Source organism: Carassius auratus, chromosome 29, assembly GCF_003368295.1.
Source record: "Carassius auratus strain Wakin chromosome 29, ASM336829v1, whole genome shotgun sequence".
Classification (NCBI taxonomy): domain Eukaryota; kingdom Metazoa; phylum Chordata; class Actinopteri; order Cypriniformes; family Cyprinidae; genus Carassius; species Carassius auratus.
In genome coordinates this window covers 21047207-21067970 of record NC_039271.1, presented here as the reverse complement: position 1 = coordinate 21067970, position 20764 = coordinate 21047207, and the positions used below count along the sequence as shown (strand labels likewise).

The window sequence follows — 20764 nt, the reverse complement described above, 5'->3', positions numbered from 1 at the left end:
GTTTTGTAAATATTTTTCAATAAATGGTTTAAAATTGAATTATGTAATTGGTCATTTGTGTTAACAAAATCAACACTTTACCATAGTACATAACTGACTTATCTTTTGGATCAGTTTAAAACACTAACTTTCAATAGGATTGATGAGAATCACTGGGTCAATACTAGTCATGCAATGTCGAGGAAGCTCACTAAGCCAAGGAATAACAACATCTTAGAAATATTATCCTTTATTTTGCATATTGGTAAAAAAAAAGTAAGTACTCCTGCACAATAAAATACGTTAACATTTAGATTTTTGCTGAAAGATGATTTCTTCACGTGCCACTATTTCTGGGGCAATGTCTGACCTGTTGAAGGAGCATAAAGAATTGGATGTGTCAGACATTTTAATTGACAAATGATTACAACCAGAGGTAGAAGAAAACACGTGCATGTTTGAAAATAATCCTAATTAAAAAAAAATAGAGGCACTTCTTACCCTGGCCCCTGCTGACTTGGGTTTCCAATAGCTCCTGTGTGGTGGGACAGCACACCATGCTGACGTGGGTCATTTGGTCTCATGGTTATTAGTGGAGGGAGTCCACGTCCTGATGACACCCATTTCCTTACAATTTCCCTCGGAATTTCTGGGATGTAACGGGAGTCCTTTTCCTCTTTTATGGCATACAAACTCCACTTTCTGGACATCTTCTTATAGAGTTTACGATATCTGAAATTAGATAATTGAAAGACAATGAAAACAAATTAAAATATTTATATTCTATATCTTGTTTTATATGTTAAAGTAATGATAAGCATTATAAATATTAACTTGACCCCCCCACACACACACACTTTGCTGTAGTGATGTGAGTCTATTAGTATTCCAAAATACAAATGCTAATCAATAGAAGCAGGCTAGAATTCTGTTCACGATAGTAACTCCAGATTATGTTTTGACAGTTCATGGTGATTACAATGCAGACATCTGTAATACAATGCACTTTTCAATGTGCATTTACAACCTAACACTCTTGGTAAGACATTATGCATAGTACATACTCTATGGAGCCATCAGTCTTTCTCTTGGGTGGTCTGTGAAAATGGTTGTTGTAATCCAGGCCAGCCAGTAAGATTCGGGCTGAAACTAAAGCGCTTGCTGGCTTACATTAAGATATGATTATGAAAAGACTCCAGCTCAGCGGTTGACCTACAAATTAAGTGAGAAGTTTAAAATTATATAATGTTTTTCACAATAGTAATATATATAAAATTAATGAATATTTTTTACAGGCGACATGACAAGAAAATGAATAAGGATAATCATACCTAAAGTGCAAGTACGTGTGTACGTCCTTTAGCCAGCGTTCATTGAGAATGATTTCTGATAAAGCCTGATGGGCCACGGACCCCTTCTCTATCCAGCCCTTGTCTCTGTGCTCCTCCAAGGGACCATGCTGACAGGCATCCAGTGACCACTCGTGCTCTCCCGTGACATGGTGAAGAAGGCCAATCCACATTATTTTCAGAATAATTAAACATACACTTTGTATAGTAGTTGCCTTTTATCCATCATGTTTCACTGTTAGCGGATTTTTATTAATTTGATAACTGTAAAACATTTCTCATGTAGTAATGAACAATATCAAGTTCTACACAAAACTGCTTTTTATCTCACATCTCAACAACACCAGAGTGTTGAAGTATTATTAAAGAAAATTGCATATAGTATATTTGGGTGAGTAATAGTATTACTCCCAAAAGTCATCATAGTTTTCAGCCATCTTTCAGCAGAACCAGAAATGATTGCAAACATCCTTGATCCACTGCAGAAGAATGGAACAACCCCTTTGCTGCCCTGCCTAAATATACACAAAATAATAAAATGAACAAATACAAATATAGGAAAAAAATGTACAAGTTTGACCATAGTGAAGTACATTTTTATATATTAAAATACTTAAAGCAAGTATCTTCTTGCCCAAGTTTTTGGAACCATGCCACATGTCCAGAGTGTGCAGCACTCCGCTATGCTTGTATTTTCCTTTGACTGGGTCTTTCGAATAAGAGGGCAACAGAAATATAATTAGATATTCTGATTCATTGTCAAATTACAGACTCAGAGGTCAAGCAAACATTTAACATTAGTATTAGTATGACTGTATTGGACTTACTGAAGAGAGCAGATATCTGTGAATGTGCATCTGTGCATACTTCAGCAAGTTTAACCTCCTGGTGGAGCTGGTCGAAACTCCTGATAAAACCTTCGCTCTCCATAATCCCAGAATTCCTCTGCGTGTCTCGCTTGTCAATGTTGACTATTGACAGGATTTCTTTGGTGTCATTTTCCATGATGGTGTAGGTGCAGTACTGAGCACAAAACCCAGGACTGTCCATAAAAATGAACACATGCACAAGAAACAAAAATCTTGTCAAACCTGTGGACAACAGTGTCAGTAGAGATGCATGTGAACATTGGCTGGGGTGCTATAATTATACTTACCAAGTACTACAACATTGTCCTTTGACTGCAGCCTGGAAACCACTTCTGCTCTGTTGCTGATCCAGAAGTCTTTGATGGTATCAACACAGTATGTGTCCTGTATTTTAGAGAAGGTTGTCCGCTCCACCATTCCCATATTCATAAACTTGAAGAGCAATGCAACTTTGGCATAATTGTTGCCAGATAGTAATATATTTGATGCCAAAAGGAAGTCCCCAGCTTGCATCCCGTACTTGAAAGTAGGCTGGGAGTTTCATTGCCACACACAATGATTGTTTGGACAGATCTGGAAAACATATTAACAAACACATTTAACATTACTTTCTAACTGTTACAATGATGCCCTTACAACGGATTAAACAACACACAAATGAACATACCCATTGCATGATGACTGTTCCTCTGGACTTGGTCTGGATCTGGAATGGTCCAGGGGCCCGACATCCCACCATTGTCAGTGGGTCTTTCACTGTACACATTGGGATTGGGAGCAACAGATACTCTGCGAGCTGTTTCAAACAGACATGATAAGTGATGGCTGCAGGATGATCAATGTCGTCCTCACTCTGGATTTTAATTATTTCTGGAACTGGTTGGGATTCTATTAGCTCTGGGTCTAGAGTGTCATGAACAGTGTCCTCCAAGCTGATGGCCTGAAGAGCATCCAGACATATTTTTGGTTGAATGGCACCACTAGTGCTGATTGAATAATTAAAAAAAAAACATTTAGAAAATATTTTCTTTAAAGACAACTTTTATTTAGGAACTTACCGAACACATAAAGGTGGGATGTAATCCTCATCTTCACTGTCATCATAGTCACTGGCCTCCTCTATGGTTTCCTCTTCCTCTGATGTTAAACTTCTCTTGTGTCCTCATGTGGAGCCCATGTCCTGTCCTCAGCCCAGTGAATACTATGTAGTGAATAAAATATTAGTCAATGACACTCAACACGTCCAATCTCAGATCAAATATATATAAATACTACTGCTTACACAGAGTTTTGAATGTGATTGAAGTCATTTTCATCGATGTCATCATTAATGTCGAGCGATGACATACTAACAAAAAAAATAAAAATAACATTAAATAAAATTGATGCAGATACACATAACAAAAAATATTGTAATCCATCAGAATTTTTTCAATACCGTTAATCCATTACAGAAGTTCAGTGTATTTTCTTTCTACATTACTTATAATTTGACAGTAATATTTTGAATGCCTGACTGCAGAGCCAATACTGAACAAACGTCTACATTACATAAAGAAATCTCCCAAAATTAGCTTCATGTTTATCTCTACTAATTTTTTAATTATGTTGCACTGAATAAGTTTAATAAACAAACAACCTAACAACCATACTTCATTCCTTTCCTATTGTCCTACAACCAAGATTACCATCAGAGCTATTTCTCTTAAGTTCTATTTCAAACCAGAATAAATTATAAGTAAAAATTCTTTCATGACTTACCTTGTTTCTAAAACACAAATAGGTGTCTCCCCAACTTCACTGCAGCCCAGACCCTCCCCAAAATCATCATCACTGTAGAAAATCAAATAATTGAGCTCAAACCATTATCATATTTTTCACACATTTATCACAGATTAAAATGTACTTTATGAACTGCGTCTCTACCAACTTGCCTCTAATTTTCAATTGTCCTTATGTTTGTGCAATGAATCATATATCATAATCATTCGGACCAAACATCTAATAACACACCATGAACACCGCTGAGGCTGAATCAACATAGTGAACTTAGTAATATAGGCTTTCACAATAATTTTCATACCGATCTGAGGATGAGTCGCCAACATTACTAGAAAGGGCAGGGATAGGAAGCGTAGTCATCGGATGTTTGGTTGGTGTTGATGTTATATGCAAAGCACAACCCTGAAATCTACAAGAAATCATGCCATACATAATTTGTCAGGACTGTTTTGAAATTATCTTAGTTGTGTAGTTCTTAAAAAATTAAACAAATCATGCAGGGATACTTACTTGTCGAGCAGACATGTGGCTAACTCGCCATCGGTTTTAAATCCTTTCAGGACACGTAGCTCCCTCCACCTCTGAAAAACCGCTCCGATATTTACCCTCGTTTTATTTTGGACTCTATCAAATTCTTTCCTTTTTATTTGTTTTTCATCGTCATCTGTCGTTTTCTGTTTACCCGTTATTTTATGAGCTGGTGTTACACGAGGTTTATCCATCATTAGCACAGCTGCAACACACAGACAGTATTGATTTTGAATGACCGCGCGCGCTGTGAGTGTGCGGGGGGGGGGGGGGTGGTGATCAGCGCGCACACGAGCTTGATTGACACTCCTAAGACACTCCTCCTGGCTCTGATTGGTTGTTTCTTACCGGGAGCGGTGCATTTCTGCAAATGGCAATAGGAGCACTGGGAGGAGCCTGAGGGGCTTGATTTTTTCACAGATTATCTGTCTCATATTCTACTGTCAGCACATAATGAAAGTTTTAATAAATATGCAAAAAATATTTTTTTTACAAAAGTTCCCTACAGCACCTTTAAAGGGGACATATCATGAAAATCTTACTTCTTCCATATTTAAGAGCTATAATCGGGTCCCTGGCACTTCTACCAACCCAGAAAATGTCAAAAAATGACAACCCAGTAACTGTGAGTGTTTTTCTGAAAACTTCTGAAAAAAAAAATTCTGAAAAAATCAGTAGATCAGATTTTGCTCTCCTACTGATGTAAGAAGACAATCTTATTATAATATTACTGTCCCTTAATCTGCATGTTTACACGCATGGCACTGCCTTTTAGCTTTCTCAGGCAACAACGGTGTACCAGCTGTAACACCATGGCAAAAGTTTGAACAAAGCATGCTAACTGTTTTGTCTTAGGATGCACAGGCGAGCACAGAAATGTTCCTTTTCAGATCTTTTCCTTGCTTGTAAAGCTGTATGTCATAGGAGATGTGTGATCACCTCTGCTGTGTAATTTTTTTAAAGAATTAAATGTATCCAAGAAAACAAGCCAATTCATATACCAGTATGTCATTTTACACCAGATTAAAGCTAAAGATCTTTGCCCAAACTTTGGTTTAAATTCATATACAGTTTCAAGTACATACCACTTGGATGCATGGAATCTGAAAGTGTTCTATTTCCACAAAATGGAAAAGTAGCAAGTATTTTTGAAGAAATCTATTTGAAATAAAAATCTTGAGTGGCTTACAAAACAACACCAAAAAAACAACACAAAAAAAAAAAAAAAAAAAAAACACCTGACAACTGGTAGTTGTAAGCTGGACATCAATATGTGTCATCTGTATCAAATATTAACTAGAGCAACCATTGCTCAAAAAAAAAAATAAATAAATAATATATTACAGTTAAATATAGATTACAAATAAGGAGACATAATACATAAACAACTATGTAACTGGGAATGAAGTCTGTAAACTCCTTAGAATGAATGAAGCAACGTAACTACAATTCTCAAACTACTGTCTGCTTGGTCATAAATGCCTGCCTGCTCAAATGCCTCTCGGATCATTTTTTCATCCGAGTGTGACTGTCTCTGGCTGTGTAGACTCCGATCATCCTTGAGTCACAGGGTTGCATGATGAAAGTCGATCAAAGACATGACAGAGCAAGATCTTCTCCCCATACTCTGTCTCACCAGACACTGCAACAACTTCACAGCACTCTAGATCACTGAGAGTAAAGACATTGTTGGGTTGTTTTATTTCCACTGTCTGTTTGTGATGTATCCTTCTCAGTTTGTCTCTTTCTCCAAGCCGCCTCACAATCTGTGAGAGAGGGTTTCGCCCGGTACGAACCAGTCTTTTCAGCTGATGCAAGTCATTCTCAAAAACTGTGGACATTGTAAATGAGAAACTGATCCCCATACAATTGTCTGCCTTGTGCAACAAAGTACACCAACAACTCCTCTTCATTGTGACTGTACTGTTTTGCCAGTCTCGGGCAAATGAAGATGGATAATGCCACACTAAAAACCAGGAAGTGCTCATAGAGCTGCTTCGAAATAATGCCTTGAAGCACAATTTTTCCTGTATAGAGGACAAACCGTCTCAGTTCTGTGGCCTTCCATCTGTCAATTTCTTCCAAGCCTCTTGGTTTTCTTGCAAATACATTTGGAAAGCATGGTTTAAGGTTCAGGAGCTGTAAACTGATCTGCTTAACATGCCCTGATGATAATCTGATTCCCAGAGGTCCCCTCAGACACATGAGGATCAATTTGTGCATAACCCCAAGACAGCATTGGTGCACATAGTTTTATTGACTTCACAAGAGCCTTGGCTGGGGCATCACATGTAACACAACTAGGGATGTAAAATATTGATTAATTCCATAACTGATTGACGTTTCAATTAACGATCGATTAATCGATTAATCGTTATACGTAATGATGCAAAATGAATCCATTACAGGCAAAAGTCACTGGCATGACAGGATGTGCAAAAGCCAAACACACACACACACACACACACAAAATGCTTTCTCACTTGAATTAAAGGGCTTTTAGTCTGAATAAAATGCTAGTAGCTGTGATGTGATTTAGATTTGCTGTGATAGACGGTGATAACCGGTTTTAAGCCGCAACACTGGTTACATCACTTTCCCACCGTGACACAATTGTTTTGATTCTTAATTTCTTAAAGTATTCGTTTTTCTTAAATATTTATTTGAATTAAGTAAAAATAATAATTATAAATAATTTGGTTTAAAAGAAAGCATCCACCATAATTAAAAACTGAACACAGCTACGATGCTTCGTGCCAATAGAGTCACATCACAGATCAGCAGAACTGCGTCATCTCTTCTCCCTGTGTTGCGTCTCATTAAAGACGACACACTGGCCACATCGGAGGAGGACGGACATCTGACAGCCAACCTGTAAACCAGAATCAGTGGCGTAGCCAGAAATTGTATTTTGGGCGGGCCATTAAAAAAGTGAAAAAGTTTTTCCTAGAAAAAATATGACTTAATAATAAAACCTCATAGAGTGGAAAAAAGAATAGACAAACTACAAAAACAGCTGCACCTTTATTTTACAATATTTGGCAAAGGCAATAACAAAACACTGTCTAATCATCATGTTCAACCAACAGAGCTCAATAAAGGCTGGATAAACCACCAGCATAGACAATAACCTGTCTATTTTATTCAAGTTAGTCAGCAGTGCAGACAGTTAACCCGAAAATAAAGGCTAAAAGTAAAAGAAATTCAAATAATGAAAACTCTCAGCAGAGCAAGGTTTGAAATAAATAACACATTCCCTACAGTAAATCCAGTCCTTAATTACACTGTACTCCAACCAAGAAAACTGTCCATACCACTTTGATGACAAGCTCTTTGATTTTCTATTCTTGAAAGTGCAGTGAAATATCTTCAGATTGGGTTGTGAAGGTGGTTCATCTATTGCAGTTAGATCTGCGGGTGAACCAGCGTCAGGCTGACCGGGAGAGAGCACTGGCACTGGCATTTTTTCCTTTTTTAAATAAAACATTGAAGAAACGTGTTTAGCCCATACAGTCTATGGTTTAGCCATTATTATGACGATGTTATTACACTGGCTAAAGGCCGCCAGAGCCCGCCGCTCAGAGAGTCTTCCTGTCGCCCTAGCAACATATCAACCAATTAGGCCTATGTTCCAGAGGGAGGCTTCTGAAAACAAATTAAACACACACCAGTCAACAATAAATCAGGTTTATATTCGTATATTTTCTTAATAAATGTGAATAATAAAAATAAACTACACATTTATTTTAATCAAACTTGCATGGGCGGGCCAGTACCGCCCTGGCCCATTACTGGCTACGGGTCTGACCGGAATCATGTATTTTAGCCTGAAGCAAGCCGACAGCTTATGCACAAGAGAACATTCCTGGATCCGCGCTACCATGATGACCACGACCTGAATGTTGAAGAGACCAAGAAACGGTCATCCTCGGAGAAGAGAGAAGAGAGAGAACAAAATGAGGAGGAAGCCAACGTCGAGCCGCAGCTCAAAAGAAAAAAAAATCTGCAAGCACTGTTAATAAATGCCAAATTAAAGTGTTTTTATTTTTTTTGAGTGCTGACTTCTCATTTATGTAGTCTAAGCTCATTTGGGAAGTTTTGTACACAGAATTATTGCACTTCTATTTCACTGAGCTCTGTCTGTTTGGCGCGCATGCGCGCTCGTTCGTCTGTGGAGATTAGCAAAGAATCACTAAAGCAAAAGCTCATGCACTTCTGACAGCAAAATGCGAATACTTCAATTGGTTTTTTAGCATGTACAGATGGAGAATGTACCTGTGAAATGTAAGTTATGCATTAAGGAAATCAGCACATCTCAAACACATTAAACAGCGTGTCACTGTCAGCCTCACACGCAGTCTTTCTGTCAGCGCATCTGACGGGGCGAGCGCGAGCCGCTTTGAACTAAACTATAGAAACTATAGGCTACTAGGAGAGAAATAAAACGCAGAAATTATTTAAATGCAAAACAAACACCACAAGCAGCTACTGACTGACCACGAACAGGAAATACAACTTATTTGCTTACTTTTTTTATTCGTTTCTGTCTTGAGGTCTTGCTGGTTTTTTTTTTTTTCCTTTTAGAAAATTACATTTTGGGCAAAAATTGTGTTGTAAATAAATCTAAAAAAACATTTCGCAGGGTTAGGGAAATGTTAGATCGTGACTTTGCCTCTGGATGCCGTTCGAGATATAGACTTCATTAATGTGACTTTGTTCTGGTTTGATGGTTTCTTTTCTTAAATCTTTTAATTTCGCAGGTTTATTTTATCATCTTTCACTTTTAATCGCATCTCTTACTGTGTGTGGTAAACATGGGAAGGGAAATGAAAGATATCATGAATAGAGTATTCATTCGATTTATTAATTTGTTCCCTTATTTCAATTAAATATATGATTAGGAAATACATTCCAAGGACTTCATGTGTTCTTCATAACCATTTAATTTTGACAGTGTCATTAAGTGTAAGACTTGCAGTTTGTCCCCCTGCTCTTTAGGATTACTAATTGCCTCCTTTATTAAATAGTTGTTTTTTCTCTCTCTCCAAATCACATTTACCTTTCACCTTTTGGCAATAGTACCCTCCCAAATATTCAGATATCCCTCATTAACCACAAATTCAATTTCTTTTTTGTTTTCTCGATAATTGATTCAAAATTGAACAGACTCCTTTGTTTTTCATTTGTACAAATGAATAAACCTGTATATGTCTGCAATACCTTTATGCCGGGAGGCGTGACTTGCCATCGAGTCACTTAGTTTATCTTTAACATTCCCCTCTGATCGCTGCATTTATTCTGGTCTTATCTATCACCTTCTAATCACTGAACAGACAGTAGTGCTAAGCAGCCTGGCACCAGAAGATCTTTTCTTCTTTTGCTACTTCCACTTGGACTGAAATCTGAAAATGATTTTATCAGTGAAGATCATTTTGATGTTCTGCTCGGTGGCTGCAATGACCGCACAAGACCGTGAGTGTTTTTGTTCCCCTCCTATAACAAATGTTACAATTCAGCCGTTTTGAAGTACTATCATGTGTAGCTAAAAAAAAAGAGCAAAAACTCCTTTACTTGTAGCTGAAGACACTTATGAACATCAATATTGTGGTTTTTACAGTACTACTGTACCTGTGGAAGTAGATTTGCCAACTTTTGCCACTGAGGAGTATTTAATAATCCTACATAATTTTAGGACATTGTATTGTTCTGTATAAAAGCAGAACAGATTTTCTTCCTCATCTGCTGATAGGTTGGTCAGTTGGGTAAAACAATTATACGAGTTTTGATCAGCAACCTAAAAATGTGATTCTTCACTCACTAACCTCATCAAGTGCAGGGCAGGGTGGAGATGTGTCTGCCTTTACTCCTAGTGCCTGATCCTACTTGATGTGCAAAGACAGATTTATCTCTTATTAAATAACATACTGTATAATGGTTATAGGCAATCAATTAGTTTTGCTACCTCAAGTGTACTTGTTTTGTTTATTATTTGAAAAACATAATTAGATGTACATATACATGACATGCTTATAGTGAAAGTGTAGTTTGAATGTTTTATTTTTAGTAAATGTATTATTGTATTATTTTATTTCTTGCTATTCATGTTCTAACCTTGAGATGGCACTTCCTTTTGGATAAGATAGTGTGAACTTTTTGATCTTTGTGTCACTGCTGACGTTTTTATTGCTTTCAAAGTCATGAAGCAATTTGTATTGGTTTAGCTAGATGATTTCTCACCTGTCATGGTAAAGCTTCACAACTGGAGAACTTATTTGATCACAAAAAAGTTATTCCATGAAGCAAGGAAAAAATAAATAATAATAATTTTTAGGTTATTCTTATCTTAAGAGTAACATTTCTGGTAACATCCACCTGATCACATTTACAGTAATCACAAAATGTATTTGGGTACTTCTGGATGCTTTACAGATCACACATTGGATAATGAGATATTTTCATCAGGCAGACTAGACTATGGATGAATATAAGTGATGGTGTATTTTCCCAGCTGTTTTAGTGAGAGAGCAGTACAGAGAGAGGTCAAGCTAATTTATCACTGTTCCCAGGTAATATTTGATGTTCTTCCAATGTTCATCACAGTAACTTTTAAATATAAGAAGTAATTTTCCTTAAAGGGACAGTTGACTCAAAAATGTTAATTCTGTCATTGTCTACTTTTCCCCACCACAGTACACTGAGTCAATATTAATATTTTATCATTGTCTTATCCATCAGCATTTGAGGGGTCGGGTACTGAGGATACCACAGCCACTACACCAGAAGGTACTCTAATCTTCAAAGTCTCACGCCCCACCACCACACCTAAAGCCTAAATAGTAACAATAAGAAGTCATTGTACTTAAAGGTTCACAAAAATGCTAATTCTGTCATTATTTACTGTTGTGTTGATGGTTCAGATTCTCTAGCCTTTTTTCCATCACAGACAATAGTTTTCATATGGAACTTTATTTTTTCATTGTTTTATCTGTCAGATCCTGAGGGGTCAGGTACGGATACAACAGACAGTCCTGTCACTACAACACAAGGTACTCACATCTCCATATCCAGCAGGATCCATTTTTTTTTTAAATAATAGGACAAAGTTGTACTTAAAGCAATTACTCACACACAATAGCTTACCCACTATCACCTCATTACAACCATGTATGATTTTCTTTCTAATGTGGAACCCATAGGGTCCTCATAGGTTCAAAATATCCTCTTAGAATAACCTTATTGTTTATTATTTTACAGGGCCCTGTGATGCAAGTCCTTGTATCGGAGAGAGTACCTGTGATGCACGGTTTGACGGCACATATGTTTGCCTCTGCCGGCCTGGACTGGTTTACGATCAAATAAGCGGCTGCGTTCAAAGTATGACTGGCTCACTTTTCAATACTTTTTTAAGTTTTTGAGACCGCATAAAACAGTCATCCTTGGTACAGAAATTAAGCTTAAATAATTAAAGATTCTGGTGACTTCTTTCATGTGGTGTGACCTGACTTTAACAGTTAAAGTACAATAACTACCTTGCTGTTTTACCATTATGAATTTGGAATCATTGAACACATTCACATATTTTATACATTTGGTATCCTTTCACATACTCATTATGTTTTATACTTCTTTTTTTAATTAATTGCAGCAAAGATCTTCCCCGGAGCTTTAAAATTGTCTGATACGTTTAAACCAGAAATGACTGACAGGACGTCCCAGGAGTTTCAAATTATATCAAATAGAATAGAGAAAGAGGTAAGAGACCGAATTGGGGAAGGATTGAAGTGTAGTCTTTTTTTCTTGCTTTGTAAAGGATGATTGTTATAAATAAACAGATAACAGTTGATGTCAAAAAGCATTGCTTTGTAATTTTTCAATCCAAATACAGCTCAGTACAGTCCTTGATGGCAATGGCTACATACGTTCCATCGTTTTGAGTCTAAGGTGAGTAACAATTGTTACAATATTAGTATTTGCTTTAAACACTAACCTGTTGATCTTATAGCTGCAAACAAAGTTGCCACTGTGACTTACCGTTAAGTTCTAAAGTTTTGAAGCTTCGATATGGTAACTAGCTAAAAACTTGAGTTGAAGTGCTTTACATCTCCACATGCATATTTCATGTTAAATAAGTTTGATAGAATGTGTGCTTCTCGTTGTAATTTCCTTGCATCCACCCTTACAGGCAAGGCAGTATAATTGCAGAAGTGCAGAATATCTATGACATGTCATCCGCTGTCACAAAAGAACTGGTTGAATCTCAGATTGAGGAAGCAATTGTTGAAAAGAAAATATCAGGCGCCACTGAATTCAAAGGTACGTCTAATGCTTCTTGTCATTTGTTTTCCAGCAGTACCAGAGTAACGAATGATTTGTAAAGCATGAGAAAGAAGCATACTCTAGTAAGTTTCACATTTTTACTTGATTCACAGAAAACTCAGTGTGTGATCTTGGAGCTTGTGACAATACCACCACAAACTGTGAGGAACTGGTTAGTGGTGTTGCAATGTGCACTTGCAAAGAAGGATATGTCAGATCACAGTCCACATCTCAGGCCTGCCTTGGTAAATGTCTTGAAACGTAATTACTCACTGTTATTATGTACACACAACTTCTGGTTGACACTCAGACCCTTTTTCAATGGCGCTCTCAATCTCCTTACAGCTTGTCCAAATGGGGAAAAGGCAGTGGATTCAAATATCTGTGAAAAGTAAGCACTTGGAACATGTCAAATGCAAATCTGTATAATTCTATATGAAAAATAAATGTTTTATTGGAATCATTTCATGCAAATTCTATTAATATTGTCCCGGGCCCACTGCGGTCCTCTATGCTATAGTGTACTCATTATGCCCATCCAATGAAATTTCCGTCTAATCCCTGTGAATTTAAGTGACAGATCTGTAAAATATATATTAAAGTCGCCATGAAATAATTCTTTTGAAATCATTTTTAATAGAATATTGCTATCTTCTATATTACTATATACATCGTTCATTTTTCCAGTGCACCCTTATAATCTTTAATCAAAGGAACTGATATCTTTTCTCTGATTGTCCTCGTGTTTAACGACATGAGAGCGGGACAAACCCCTCTCCACCAGCAACCCGTCACTCACATGCGATTGCAGCAACAGATCTTAGGAAGGTTAGAGCCATAATTTGTTTTTGACAGGAATGAAAATGAAGCTGTGAGGGTATGAAAATAATAAAAAATAGCTGTAAATGATATGATATAGGACCTTTATACAGTGTGTGCCATAGTAAAGTCTGTAAGCCTATCCCTCACAGCCTTGTTTTTTTTCATGTTAAAAATAATATTGCATCTAACCTGATAAAGGTCTACAGCAAATATTGCTGCCATCATATCACCAGCCTGTGAGATTGCGTGTGTGTGTGGGTGGATGAAGGTCAAGAGAAAGAGTATATGAACTTGTCATATGCTCTCTCATAACTTTTTGGTGTTTTAAACCATGTGTGCATGATAGAAAGCCTATGGAAGCGCCAATGATTGAAATAATATACTTTCAAACATACTGATAAAATAACAAACTATTTAAAACCACGTTCACATATATTCGGATACAACAGTCATACACCACTATTAGGACAGCATTTCCTGTGACTATATTTGGAGTAAAGTTCAATTGATACATAAATGATAAATGATACATCAGTCATGCAGCGCTTCAGACCGCGCACCCCATGCCGAGCCCTGTTTTAGATTCACAACTTATTATATGCATATTTTTGATGAATAAGCATCAATATGTTTTGTTAATGTGCTATAAAGAAAAACAAAATGCTGATGATGATGCTATTTATGGCATAAATAAGGTTTATGACCTTACAGTTCAATTTTGATGTGGCCTTAGATTTATAGTCTGTTTTTAAAACTTTTCCGATGAGGAGAAGCCTAATCCTTCTTTGCTTGTGTGTGTGTGTGTTTGTGTGTGTGGTTGCACAGTATCACAAAGAGCTCTTTTTTTCCATTTTAGATGTCCTTTTGGCTTCGCTGGGTTCAACTGCAGTGATCGTAAGTCATCCGTCCACAATCATCTGAATCAAGCTGCATTTCTCTGTTATGTTCAGTTGGTTGGTTTGAGGAACATTTATGCATCTGTTTGTAATGCAAATTCTCATTACAGCATATCTTTTGGTGGTGATCGTGGTGTCCACTGTGTTGGGTGCATTGCTTATCATCTTTATTGTGGCCCTGATAGTTGTAAGCTTCAGGTGAGGGTCCACAACAGTTTCTAGAAAACAACATTCTTCCAATGTTACCTAACATGGTAACACTTTATAATAACTCTCATGAATATAAATCATTAACAAACTATATATAATGCTTAACGGATCATTAGTTAATATATAGTCAAATAGCTTAAAACGAGATAATGTGCTTACTAATATTTACTAATAAACTCAATAAATATTACATAATGATTAACAGATAATAATTTCTTGTAAATGAAAGTGCTTACACATGTCGTTAGACTTTTAATTCAGATGATCATGCACATCTCGAAAATCTACAAATTACTTTAACAGATATTGTGATCATTTGTTAAAATCATTTGTAGATTTTTGAAAAGTGCATGATCATCTGAATTAAAAGTCTAACGACATTTGTAAACATCAACTAGTGATCAGTTAAGCATTCATAGTGTTTGTTAATGATTTATTAAGAAAAGTGTTATAAAGTGTTACTTAACGTACAGATTTTTTTTTTGTGCATCCTTTTATAATTGTAGGAATCAGAAGGAAGACTCCTCATCTGAGGTAGACTTTAGCTCAAGCTATGGAAATAAGGAATTGCATAAACCTACAGGAATTCCCAGGATCCCTCGGGCCAACCCTGATGATGGCTGGAAGTCTAACAATCTGGAGATGACCAATAGTGGAAAAAATCAGGCACTGGTTGTCAGAGATCGGCCAGAAAGCAAAGCGGTAAGTCCAAAAGTACAATGTTATTCACTGGGCTTATTACAGGCCAGTGATAAATGTATTATTTATTAATATATAATGTATTTATCTAATAATTAATTTATTCTATAATAAATAATAAATCAATTAATTAAGCATCTGCAAGTATTTAAAAACATTATTTTGGTAACACTTTAGAATAAGGTTCCATTAGTTAATGTTAGTTAATGTATTAATTAACATGAACTAAGCAAGAACAATCCTTCTACAGCATTTATAAGTCTTTGTTCATGTTAATTTCAACATTTACTAATGCATTATTTAAATCAAAAGTTGTGCTTGTTAACATTAGTTAATGCAGTGTGAATTACCATGAACTAACAATGAATAACTGTATTTTCATTAACTAACATTAACGAAGATGAATAAATACACTAATAAATGTATTATTCATTGTTTGTTCATGTTATTTAATATATTAACTAACATTAACTAATGGAACCTTATTCTAAAGTGTTACCATTATTTGTGTTTTTGTAGCGCTACACTGATTTCGATGAGGACATGAGCTATAGGGGTCCCTCAGCGTACTCGGTCTACAGTGGGAGAGGAGTGGACAACGGTGGTGTCCACAACCCATCCTTTCGACAAGATGATGACAGAATGCGCAGATACTAAGTGCTTAGAAAAGCGATGAATGAATGAATGAATTAAAATATAGTTAACACCAATTAACCAGGGCACTTAGATGATTTTTCGGTAACACTTTAGAATAAGGTTCCATTAGTTAATGTTAGTTAACTACTTTCGTTAACACGAACTAAGCAAGAACAATCCTTCTACAGCATTTATAAGTCTTAGTTCATGTTAATTTCAACATTTACTAATGCATTATTTAAATCAAAAGTTGTGCTTGTTAACATTAGTTAATGCACTGAGAATTACCATGAACTACCAGGAACTAACAATTAATAACTTAATTTTCATTAACTAACATAAACAAAGATGAATAAACACAGTAATAAATGTATTATTGATTGTTTGTTCATTTTAATTAATACATTAACTCACATTAACTAATGGAACGTTATTCTAAAGTGTTACCGATTTTTCTTCATCTTCATGTGGAATTAATTACATTTTTTATTTATTTGTTGATCAAAGTTCGAAGGTTGCAATGAAAAGCTGTTATTGTCATTTTATAATCATCTTACAATAGGAACAGGTCAAATTTACTTTATATTTACATTTGGTGGCATTAGCAGCTAATAAAATTTAGCCCATTGGCTTTCCTATTGATCTAAGCCTCAACTTAAAACATATTTGACCAAAATTTCTTTCCTGAATGTTTGAATGGAAGCTATGTTGCAGAGGCCTTAACTTAAAATCACTGACCCACCCCCCCCCCAACCCCCCACCCCCCACCCCCCAAACAAAACAATTTTTAAAAACACATCCATTTATTCAGGGAGAGAAATGATTAATAACTGTTATTACTGTAATTATTAGATTTGAAATATGTCATTACTATACAGTACCAAATGGATGTATTTCATTACTAAATATATTTTTAAAAGGATAAAAACAGTATAATTTGTTTGTATTAAAATAGACAATAAATAATTAGATTTCTGATTTTTTCTATCGTCTTTTTTCCAACCAATTTCTTTGTTTTCTGTTAGTTTATGACATGAAACAAGTTATATATTCTCATCAAATGTTGCTCTCATTTTCACAAAGTCCGTCAATGTCTACATTTATGGAACGCTTAGGATCTCTCACTTTAGGCAAAAACAATTAAATAAATAGATATGAATATTAAATGCTTAACTTTTGTTTGTTTGCAATATAATCTATGCCTATAAACATTTTCCTTCCTACTGTCATTAAAGGGGGGGGGTGAAATGCTATTTTTTACACTGTTAAAGAGTTGGATTCCCATGCTAAACATGGACAAAGTTTCAAAAATTAAGTTGTACGTTTGAAGGAGTATTTCTGTTCCAAAAATACTCCTTCCGGTTTGTCACAAGTTTCGGAAAGTTTTTTTCGAGTATGGCTCTGTGTGACGTTAGATGGAGCTGAATTTCCTTATATGGGTCCTAAGGGCACGTCTGCCGGAAGAGCGCGCGCTCCCGTATAGCAGAGCACTGAGAGCACAGACATTCACTGATCAGAGCGAGAGCGTCGCGAAATGTCACAAAAGGAGTGTGTTTTTGGTTGCCAGGGCAAGACAACCCTGCACAGATTACCAAAAAAAACAGCATTAAGAGACCAGTGGATGGAGTTTATTTTTACAGAGCATCAACGGAGTTGTGCAAGTGTTTGTGTTTGTTCCCTGCATTTCTAAAATGCTTGTTTTACAAACAAAGCCCAGTTTGACGACGGATTTGCGTATCATTTATTTCTTAAGGATGATGCAATCCCAACGAAAAAGGGTCACGATTGTGTGTTGGAACCACAGGCGGTGAGTAAAACTGCTTAAAATATCTCTGCCTCCTTGTTAGTGCGTCCGCCTCCCATGCCGGAGACCCGGGTTCGAGCCCCGCTTGGAGCGAGTCGTTGCTGCTGCTGCTCTCGTTCAGTTTCAGCCTTCACAGCTGTCACATCTTCCAAACGCTCTCAAAGCAACTGGCGCTCGTGATTCTTTAGCTCCGCCCACACGTCACGCCTCCAGGCGCTCGTGTTTTTCCGGGAAAAATCGGTACAGACTATCTTTCTCTTATGAATATAATAAAACTAAAGACTTTTTGGAGTTATGAAGGATGCAGTACTACTCTATAGGTACTCAAGATTAACAGGATATTGAGTGAAAACGAGCATTTCACCCCCCCTTTAAATTTGTTATTTGATTGTATAATGTACACTAAGTAAACATCGAAAACGCCTGTTTTAACGCCACGGATATCGCAAAGTGCATTTGCAGCTTTTGACCACTGAGTGGCGCATCAAAGCACATTTTTGCAAATAGACGTCAGTTTTGCCTCGCTGATGTGTTACATTTGATGGCTTCAGTCACGAAAAATGAAAGAAAAACACTATAGTTTAAATATTTAATATATTTAATATTTAATATTCACAGATGAAAGTTTGGTATTTATGAAGTTATGTGCATTTCTTAGAACGAGAAAGAGTCTGTGCTTATATTTTCTAAGCTACATGGTATTAAACCATATTTTAGATTGGACACATTTAAAAGGTGTGCAGTATCATTTATATTACTTTAATTATGCGTTACATTATTCAGAAATTGAGAAATTAAGATTAAGAAATTGTTGCATGCTTAAATGTGAACCACTGTAATTTCGTTCCCATTATTAATGCCTAATTTGCCTAAAACAAGAAACGAATAAAAAAAATTTTACGATGTAAAAAAAAAAAGCTTTAGTAATTTACAACTAAAGTAATTTGAGAGTAATGTTAGAGTCTGCGCTGCGGATCATTTCAGAAAGATAACAGCTTTAACACCAGTATTAAAGACTTTTTAAAATAAGTTGAGCTCAAAACTCACTCTTAATTAGCAGCAAGTGTTTTAAATAACTTGATCCAATGTGGATTATAATCACTAAACAAGGCAGAAATATTTAGAAGCAATGTAAAAGACTGTGCACGCTAAACATTAACGTTACCATAGTAAACATGGTAAATGTGACCGCTTGGAGAAGTCATACGTCAGCTTCTTATTCTCTATCACAATTGTGTATTTATTAAGCAACATTTTATTTGTGATCGTGAATGTTTGAGGGAGGCTTTAAGACCAAGCGGAGTCCTCTGTTCCCGCCTCACAGCGTGCGGGTCTCCGAGGCTTCACTGTCTGCAGTTTGACTTTACTGAATCAGATTGAGGCGAACTTATTGATCATGAGCCCAACATTTAGCAAGGCAGGAGAAGTCTAACGGAAGGAAGACGTATATCATTGAGCTAATGCTGTTAAAGAGAGAGAGAGAAGTCTAGGACTATTCTTAAACTTGGAGCTCATTATATTGAAGTACAAATCCAAACACCAGAAACATTACGCATTTTATGAATAATGAAATGTTATGAAAAGTATGCATTTTATTTATTCACATGCTGTATGGTTGAAATAATATTTTAGTTCACAACTTTAAGTTCCGTTGTTTAAAAAAATGCTTTATTGGCTAATGTTTCATAAACCTTCAGTTGTTATGCTCTAAAGTATTTTTAATGACATTATTTTATTATTATTATTTGAATAATTGTAGCTTACATAAATAGGTAAAGCAAAACAAATATTCGGATTGTCCCTTATTTTTTCCCTTGTTTTCCTAAAGAATAAACACAACAAGAATAAACATGATAACATATTATTAATTAATAAAAATAATTTAAGCAATTAAAAACTTTTTTTTAAACTTGAATTTAAATACAATTAAACTAACTTTATATTCTCAAGGAGTTTATAAGTTAAAAAAAGTTCTAAATGAACTTGTGTTAACAATATAATTAGGACTAACAATATAATTCGATTTTTTAAAATGAACAATTCCTGTTTAAAATGGGACAGCAACCTTTATTTCAGTGGTTTTCAACCTTTTTTTCCAGCGAGCCGCACTATGGTCTAAGTGCAAGTCTACGCATATAATTTCCATATTACATAAGCAATACAAACCAACCTGATTTATAATATTATAGCCTAACTATTATGATATATATTACATTAATTGAAACAAACAATTCTACTCCCCATAAATAAAACACCTGATGCTGTCGGGAGCTGACCAATTTTGTGAGATTCAGCTTGAAAGGAGTAACACAAAGAAGTTGCGATTGTAACGCCTGTGTTATACTTTTCCACATGAGCAATCCGGACGCGTACACGGCCAGCGCGGACGCAGACTTCTTCAATTCATACTTCTGAATGCGCAGGCTGATGGCCAGCTCTGCAATTGCCCAGAATTATTGCACATCTGACTCTCTTTATATTCTTTTATTGACGGATTGCACAGGTTCAAGTAGCAATGAGCTTCTTCACTCTGCCTGGCTGCACATGTGCAATTTTGCTTTTGAAGCCAACTTACCAGGCGCACCTGTCCGCGCGGTCGTCTGCTAGAGCCTCTGCACACACTCTCCAATGACGATTTTTACGTCACGCCTACCTAACGGTCCATAGCGGACTCGAGGACGCAGAAAGTTTGACAGAGGGTTTAAGATGCAGGCTTGCATGACCTGATGCGCAACATTTCAAAAAATGTGCGTTCACAAATGTAGCCTATTTTGATCCAAATATGGAAAGCACTTTTGAATTTAACAATATGAGGTTCTCTCTTGAGATATTTTGCCACATTTCTTCCTTCAATTAAGGATTGTTACATAGTGT

General features: G+C 36.1%; 1 protein-coding gene and 2 long non-coding RNA genes across 4 annotated transcripts; 2 read left to right on the top strand and 1 right to left on the bottom strand.

Moving 5' to 3' along the window:
• Positions 1–262: 262 nt before the first annotated feature.
• On the bottom strand, positions 263–12580 carry LOC113048369 (uncharacterized). 2 transcript variants are annotated; one of them, XR_003276453.1, is made up of 11 exons: positions 12539–12580; positions 3959–4030; positions 3480–3545; positions 3256–3398; positions 2865–3183; positions 2485–2770; positions 2156–2370; positions 1311–2037; positions 1044–1191; positions 481–711; positions 263–349 (listed from the first exon to the last, which is right to left on the bottom strand). It is a non-coding gene; the product is annotated as an uncharacterized LOC113048369 (long non-coding RNA). The 2 variants fall into 2 exon arrangements; XR_003276454.1 differs by lacking the exon at positions 12539–12580 and having other exon boundaries at positions 2865–3137; positions 3959–4770.
• LOC113048370 (uncharacterized) lies at positions 12264–13232 on the top strand. The gene is made up of 4 exons (XR_003276455.1): positions 12264–12448; positions 12690–12820; positions 12937–13068; positions 13169–13232. It is a non-coding gene; the product is annotated as an uncharacterized LOC113048370 (long non-coding RNA).
• Positions 13233–13577: 345 nt separating this feature from the next.
• On the top strand, positions 13578–16189 carry LOC113047759 (protein HEG homolog 1-like). The gene is made up of 5 exons (XM_026209035.1): positions 13578–13651; positions 14502–14539; positions 14652–14739; positions 15258–15453; positions 15970–16189. The coding sequence occupies exons 1-5, from the start codon at positions 13578–13580 to the stop codon at positions 16105–16107; spliced, it is 534 nt and encodes a 177-aa protein (XP_026064820.1). The 3' UTR covers positions 16108–16189.
• Positions 16190–20764: the final 4575 nt, after the last annotated feature.